An 8,056-nucleotide genomic window follows, 5' to 3' on the forward strand; every position below is an offset into this window, starting at 1 on the left:
AATCCCAAGACCCTGAGATCATGACCTGAGCCGAAGGCAGACACTTAACCAACTGAGCCACCCAGGTGCCCCTAGAATGCATATTTTTAAAGATTTGTTTATTTATTGAAGTAATCTCTACTCCCAACGTGGGGCTTGAATTCACAACCCTGAGACCAAGGGTCACGCTCTTCCGCCTGAGCCAGGCAGGTGCTCCTCTATAAAAAATATTTTGTAAAACAAAATGTTCTCACATTTAAAGCTGTAAAGTCTAGATTTGAAAATAACACACACACACCACATACTTCTCTATTGTTTTCTAGTTTATTTTTAAAATGATAGTAATAAATGCTTTTCCCTTTTTGGGGAATGACATACCTATTTTCAGTGGAAAGAGCCTTAAAAAGTAACAGCGTTTTATCCAAACGGAAATTATATAATTGCACAGAAGTCATACAAAGCATTAATAAATGCTAACAAAGAGTGCAGCTCTCTCAGATCCTCATGAAGCATATCCCAAGAGATCTTGATTTCAGTGGGGATCTGAGCAGTCCTGTTGCACACCCTAAGTTCCTCAGTGACACACAGGGAGAGGTAAGAGCAGCCAGGAAGACCCCTGTACTATGGGAAGATGGGCTTCCGCTCTAATTAAATGTTAGCAATTAATGATGTATCACCTTCTCATTATATTAGGAACATTAAACACTTCAGCTCGAAGTCTATTTTCCCAGGATTAAAACTTAACCCTATCAGCTTAAGTTTTGGGCTACAGATCCCACCGTGGGAAACTAAAATTTAAAAAAATTAACCATACCATAAAAATCTCTTGAAAGCAGGGTCGTTTACGCTGCCCCCATCCTGGGCTCTCACTTAATTTCTAACACACACTCACACACAAATGAGCTCTATTATCATTGCTCATATGCCAGCTGAGGGATGGCGGACAGGGTCTAACTCAAATCCCAATTTTGTTTTATTGGTAGCAGTTATTGGAAACACAGTGTTACAAAGGACTCTGAGGTCACAGCTGGCCGGGCGGGGCAGTCCCTGTGCTGTACTTGTGATCTCTGACACAGACACTGGAGAAGAGGCAGCACTCCTGCATCAGATCTGCAATCTTTCTATTATTAAGAAAGCTAAAGAGGATGTTGGTTATGTCAGCTTTGACAAATATAACACAGCCCAATTTTTCTATTTTAATGAGTTACAATGTCTTCATCTAGGATTTTCTTATTTTATGGACTTTAATCTCAAATTAAGATATAATGTCTATGGTAGGAGTTTTCCCTTTCTGACCTTACAAAGATTAGTGAAAAAATAAGGGTGTTTTGAAAGAAGACCCAGAGAGAACTTTCAGTCACCATATCCAGCTTGGATATTATGGCTGTGCGAAGAGAAGGGTTTCTATTCCAGCAATTGCTACTACTGCAATTTAAATAAAAAACACAAGTGTTTCCTGATATGACAAAAAACACAAATTTCTGAGACAAATACACAAAAGTAAGCGGAAGAGGCTATCGAGATATGGTTCCTTCACTTAGATGGTATCATTAATGACCCAACTATCTCTCTTTAACTGAGGGAGAAAAATACCAGTGTAACGTTTGAAGGACTTCTGAAAATTAAGGTTTCCATTAGGAGAGCCTGGTGCATATACAAGGTATTATACTTAGACATGGAGGAAATGCGGGGCTTGTTTGTGGTACAGCTAAGAATGAATGAGATTTCTGCACTGTGCACCGCTATCTGCTCAACAAATCCTGAATATGTCAGACAGCCCTGAAACACTATGCCATCCATCTCTTGATGGTTCTAATAGTCTGAATCAATGCTTAGCTACTGAGGTTAATCCGGGACTTGAAGGACAATGTACGTGGCTCAAGGATTAAAAGTCACCAGAAGAATTCTGCCACAGCCATTCTAAATAGGACTCACAACACCTGCAGAACTTGACTAGAATCTAAGCAGAGGTCTGTTTCATGTCCAGGTGTGCTGCTATACATAAAAGCCACCTAGTCTTAGCTAGGAAGCTGAAGACCACAGAAAATGATTTACAGGAAGAAAAGAAAATCCCTTATTCCAGGACTGTAAATGAACTAAGGAAACTCAATCCAAGGAAAGGGTTGTTGGTGCCACAGAAGCCCAGAGGGTGAGAAGCTAGAGTTGTGGATTTATTTTCAGCCCCTTCTTTGAGAAAGTAGCACAGGACTGAGAAGTTGGAGGGAGGTGGGGAGCACAGGCCCAGGGACCAGACTCCAGCTGTGTGGCCATCCATTCCCACAGCTGCTGAGCAAAGCCACAGCATTCACGGGTGAGCACCGGCGGGACAACGCGTGTATCTCTCTGCTCTATACCATTATCTTTGTCTCCTGAAGAAGTTGCTGCTTGTCTGCTTTTGGCTCTGTACCTTGGGTTTTCCTGGTAAGATTGGCAAACCTCTAGCACTGCAGGGAGTGTTAATCCCCTAGCCTCTTTCTTTCTTAAAATCCCTCAGATTTATGCTCTAACAATCAACATATTCTGTACATCTTGGGCCCATATCCAGGTTTAAAGGAGGTGAACACACTAGTTCTATGACAGAAGCTCTTGAATAAACCATCTGCAATAATCTAGCCCCATTCACTCTGCAAAGTTAGTTCTTTTATGAATGCAGCCAATGCCATGTTGAGGGAAATAGGACTCCTTACTACTGCCCTTCCAGTGCTAATATCAGAGAAATAAAAGGGTCATAGGATGTTTACAGGTACTGGGTGAGTTCCATATATTGCACTAGACATGCTGCAGTATGATAACAGGAGCATCTCTCTGAAACCTGGGTACCATTCCTCTGACACCAACAGGGTAAGGAGAGGCTCTACGCTTGGCCAGGGCAGAGGCTTCAAGGGTGTGTTGTGAGGGTCAGTGCACTAACAATCTATAAGAAACCATGAATGCCTCGAAAAGGAATCTTCTTCAGATTGAGAACAGATGGACAGAGGTGTCGATCTGTCGCAGGTACATATATGCTTTTCTTTCTCTTCCATTTCTTCCCTCATCAAGAGCTAAACACTTTCCAAGCAACCAAATAGCAAGAAAAACCCAAAACTGTTTTGTTTAATAGTGTTGCTAAAATCTGGATTGGAGCTAAATGGTGGGATTGCAGGATACCAGTGCCCACAAGGGGCTCCAGTAGATATGTAGGATCTGGAAGAGATGGAGAGGAGTTATGGAAGATATGTACTGGCCACCCACAATCACTGACAAGTGGCTTTTAGCATAGGCAGAGACCCTGGTGGTTAGCTCAGAATAGAAGCATCATAATAAACAGCTTACGATATTAGGAAGATCTCAGCAAAAGTGTAGAAAGGGAAAGAGCTGGCGAGAAGGAGAAAATTTTCTGTATGTTTAATTGTGTTGACTGAGATGCATGGGCATATGTAACTAAGATCTTTCTGTACATTTAAAAATTAAACCTGCCTTGGTCACTAATTGTAGAGTTAATGTTACTAAAGTTGTAGTAACATACCATTCAAAATTTCAATTTTCCAGGCTTCCGCTACTTAAAACGAATAAAGATCACATACACAATTTCATACATTCACACAGCTGCCATACTCCCAAATGGAACATGTGTAGAAACATACAGCACAGACGCTCAGCGGCACACTTGCACAGATGTGGACGCACACCCCCTCTAAACCTGAGAGGAACGTGGGCTGCAATGAAAGTCAAGAGGCTCTGCTGCAGATCTGTTCGATGTCATTCATGTCTTTGGGGCAATCTGCAGAAAGGATGAGAGGTGAGTCCTGAGTCACCACTACATCATCTTCAATTCGTACACCAAGACCACGAAACTTCTCGGGGGCATCTCTGTCATCCTCTGGAATATAAATGCCTGAGAAGTAGAAATAAAAATGTGCTGTTCATAAGTGGCAGTAACCAGATGATTTGGGACAAGCAAGTTAACCTCTCTGTGCTACAACTAATCTGTAAAACTGCGATGCTAAGAGTTATCTACCTAGAACTGTGGATATTAAATGAGATAGTACGTATATGTACGTGTGTGGCACATAATGGTCAATACGTGTTGGCTGTGATTGCTAGAACTATTACTGTAGTTGTTTTGTATACCAGACTACAGGATCTATCATGATTCTGTCATATTCTAGTGGTTTAAGCAGGCCACTAAAGTTACTTATGTCAACGTATGCTGGGAACCAGTAGATTATATAAATGCATTCTTTCTCTGCCTGTCATCCCCTGGGAAAAGGGATCTACTAAAATAGGGATATAAAGTATTTTAAAATATACTGAAAAAACCCTCCATTTAGCCTGAACAACAAGCTGTAGAAATACTCAAAGAAGCCATAAATATAATTGATGTACACGATGTAGAGTAGGAAATAGGAAGACTTTAAGGAACATTTGGAAAATTCTAAGAGCCCAAGGTACCCTTTCTAATCACGGAGTCAGACAAGAACAGGTCTTTTCATATTTAAGAAACTGGAAACTTCCTCCACTATACTCACAGATGCTGCCCTGTGATAAAAAGAAAAAGATCAGCAAAGGAATATGCAGCCAAAGCCTAAGGAAGCACCCATGCGGCAACCGGACTGGAATGAATAGTACATAAGGCCACAGATAGGAATGTAGGACTGGGTAGTATAAAGTCAGGTTCCAGCTTAATTTCTAAAATTTAGAGAGGAAAACACTTGAAATCTACAGCTGAAATCCATTTTCTTGACCAAAACAGAGTATTTAAAAATTGCTCTTGTAACATCAATCCTTACACTCCACTGTGACCCCACTTCTCTGCTAAATTCTGCCCACTGCCCAGGATCATCAAGCTGGGGAGCCATTAGATCACCAGCTTTCTCTGAAGCTCAGGAAAAAGGACTTAGATCCGAAGGAGAGCAATGTGGGCAGCAGAACGCAGTTTGCAGAGGAGAACATGGCGCGTCTGAGTAGCTTTCTGCAGGGAAGCACCTGGGGCTTCAGAGATGTGAGCAGCCCACCACTGCACAGGAGACTAGTATAAATTGGCCCTGGCAAAGGCAGGGTTTAAAAAAAGATTTATTTCTTAATATCTACTTATAGAAAGTATTCCCCATCTGTTGTTTAGTGGAGAAGTCAAATTAAACAAATTGTGTGATGTTAAATAAGAAAGCTCAAGAGAAAAATCTAAAATAAAGTTCCCATCTACACTGAAGAGATCCATTTTCCTGTCTCTTCTAATTTAATCATGTTGGTTCAAGTAAAAATGAACATTTACCTTTCTATCTGATACTATTTTGTGTCCCAAGGGATCAAAGGCTGCTAGCACCCGCCCTTACCTGGCTCCACTGTGATGACCATACCAGGCTGTAGAGGGAGGGAACGGGGCATGTCTGGAGTGTCATGGACATCCATCCCGAGGTAATGACCAACATGATGAGGGCAGTATTTTCGAGCAGCCTGGAAAAGGTAATCACCAGTGTTATCAGAGCAATGACCCCTTAAGGGGAAAGCTGGGCATGTGTAAGTCAGTGAGATATGTGTTAATACTTCTCCCAAGGTTCTGCCATTTTGGTTTAACCTACCCTTGGGCTAATGCTCAAAAGACCTGATAAACTGCTACCTCTTGAATCCAGTTCTACTGATGGCCTTTGAACTAATCCACATTTCCTTTCCCACTACTTAATATACTACATACATGCTGACGTGGGTAACCCCAGTAATGACTATGACAAATGAAAACCTCTTTTCTTGGGGGAGGGAGGATGATTATATTAGAATAGTTCTCTTTTCAGTGTTCACAAGTCCCTCTCAGAAAGCTGGCTCTGGAGACCCTGAGTATCTCACAGCAACTTGTGGAGTAGGCACAGAACATCAAATTAACACAGTAATTATTAGGCATTTACCGGCTTGGATATTCCTATCCGTTAATTAGATTTGTTGGCTTCAGGAGGAGGAATTTATAGTGTCTTTCCTACTGATAAAAGAAACCCTGGAAGCCTAAACTCAAGAGATGAGATGCCTTAATGGTCTGTTTGGCGTGGCCACCCGGCATCTTAACTTAGAGCTAAGGTTTTACATTTTTACTGAACATCATTACATTTTGGATGCAGATGAAATTCACTAAAGACACGGCCCTTGGGGATACTGTTCATCTAACCAGTGTCACTGAAGCAACAAACACCCTCCCCCACGACTTCTATCTTTTCAAAATCGCCACAAAGGGATTGAAAGTTAACCTCTTCTCCTTTTTGTGTCCATTTCCACCCTGTCAGCACCAGACTTCATTTTCTGTTTTCTGCAGATTGAGCCACTCACAGAGGATGCAACAAACTGGAATGTGCTGCCATCTTCTGGGAGAAATAAGTACTGACTCCTTTTGTTTTAATCCATGTTCACTCTAAATCCCTCTTATTCATGAAGAGTCAAAGACCATTTCTAAATCTAATTAGTTTTCCATAGGATAAAAACCCAGCAGCACATCAGGTGCTTTTGAGAGCCGGGGTCAAGAGGGGCCATACCTTGAAGGCATTATTTCCCTTAATGTTCTTCACGATCCCCAACTCCTTAAGCTTCTGTGCGATCAGTGTCAGCATCAAGCTGTAGATGTTCTCCAAGCTTCTCCCAGGGGAGCAGAGGGTCAGACAGTCTCTCTGTATCTCTAGAACAGCTTCATAGAGTTCTGCCTGAGGTGCTGTGAACCTGGGGACAGGAAAACCAAATAACTCACATTTGGAATAATCTGATATTGTAGGAAGTTTGCTTCTAAATTTGATTAGAAAAACTCCAAGGCGCTGATGATGGGGTCTTGCTGATTACTTAATCAGTACCACTATATCAGTATTGACAGGACCTTAATTGTACCCTCAACACTCAACAGGAAGAGCAGTAACTTCAAGCTGGGGCAGCAACAGCCCCCTTCAAATGATCAGCAGATACACCGGAGGTGAGGCTAGCAGATACACCCACCCAGCTGAGTGTAGTGGGAGGGCCAAACCAGGCTCACCCTTGATCCTTTCCATTTTTTTTTAAATACCATAAAAAAACAAACAACAAACTAAAACGAAGGGATCCACTTCTTGTAGGTAAAGCAGATGTCATGAGATTAGCTAGTAGATACTTCGGCTACTAGTAACTTGTAGTTTCTAGGTGCTTAGAATAATAATTTCTTTAGCAGTCATGGGGAAAAATGAGAAAAAATTAAGCTGGCATGATATATATGTATTTTCTACACTGTTGATAGCAGTGCAAGTGAGTATAGTCAATTAAATGAAAGGCCTTAATAAAGATTCTCATAAAATTTGAGCTTATAATTCTGCTCTAAGATTCCAACCTAAGAAAATATTTGAAATTTTAAAAAAGCTGAATATATAAAAACATTCGTTTTTTAATAATTATAACAGATACACTCTAAATGTCCCCTAATAAGAATGGTTAAATAATATAATTGAATAATGAACATGTACCTACATACTGATCTCCAGGTTCAGCCATTAGCAACATTGTTTATTTGTGTCATCTATGAGTGTAACCATACTCCAACCCACCACAGTATTACTAAAGAGTTAACAATTCTGGGGCACCTGGATGGCTCAGATGGTGAAGCATCTGCCTTCGGCTCGGGTCATGATCTTAGAGTCCTGGAATCAAGCCCCGTATTGGGCTCCCTGCTCAGCGGCGAGTCTGATTCTCCCTCTCCCTCTGCTCATCCCCCTGCTCATGCTCTCCCTCTCTCTCTCTAATAAATAAATAAAATCTTTAAAAAAAAGTTAACAGTTCTTTTTTTTCATGTAAATTTTATATACACTGAAGTACACAAATCTGAGCTGTACAATTTTGACAAATGAATGTACTGATCCCAATGAAGCTGGGAACACTGAGCCCTAAATTCTGTCGAGTCTTTGCCAGTAGAAGCAGCCCTTCTACCCCCAGCTAAGGAGATTCACTGTTTTGACTGAGAACCTACGGGAACCTCCCATGGGATAGATAGTTGCCTTAGCAGGTGGTTCTAGACCTATAATCAGATTCTCCTCTCAGCAGGCCCTAAAAGGTTAGGTACAAAGTGTGACCCACCAGGAGGTGCACTGTAATCCAGAAAAAAAAA

General features: G+C 41.3%; 1 protein-coding gene across 1 annotated transcript; it reads right to left on the reverse strand.

Moving 5' to 3' along the window:
* Positions 1-287: 287 nt before the first annotated feature.
* On the reverse strand, positions 288-7,663 carry LOC117795023 (xaa-Pro aminopeptidase 3-like). The gene is made up of 3 exons (XM_034651717.1): positions 6,474-7,663; positions 5,292-5,412; positions 288-3,853 (listed from the first exon to the last, which is right to left on the reverse strand). Exons 1-3 carry the CDS (start codon positions 6,546-6,548, stop codon positions 3,687-3,689), a joined length of 363 nt encoding a protein of 120 aa, XP_034507608.1. The 5' UTR covers positions 6,549-7,663; the 3' UTR covers positions 288-3,686.
* Positions 7,664-8,056: the final 393 nt, after the last annotated feature.

Source organism: Ailuropoda melanoleuca, unplaced genomic scaffold (assembly GCF_002007445.2).
Source record: "Ailuropoda melanoleuca isolate Jingjing unplaced genomic scaffold, ASM200744v2 unplaced-scaffold4614, whole genome shotgun sequence".
NCBI lineage: Eukaryota > Metazoa > Chordata > Mammalia > Carnivora > Ursidae > Ailuropoda > Ailuropoda melanoleuca.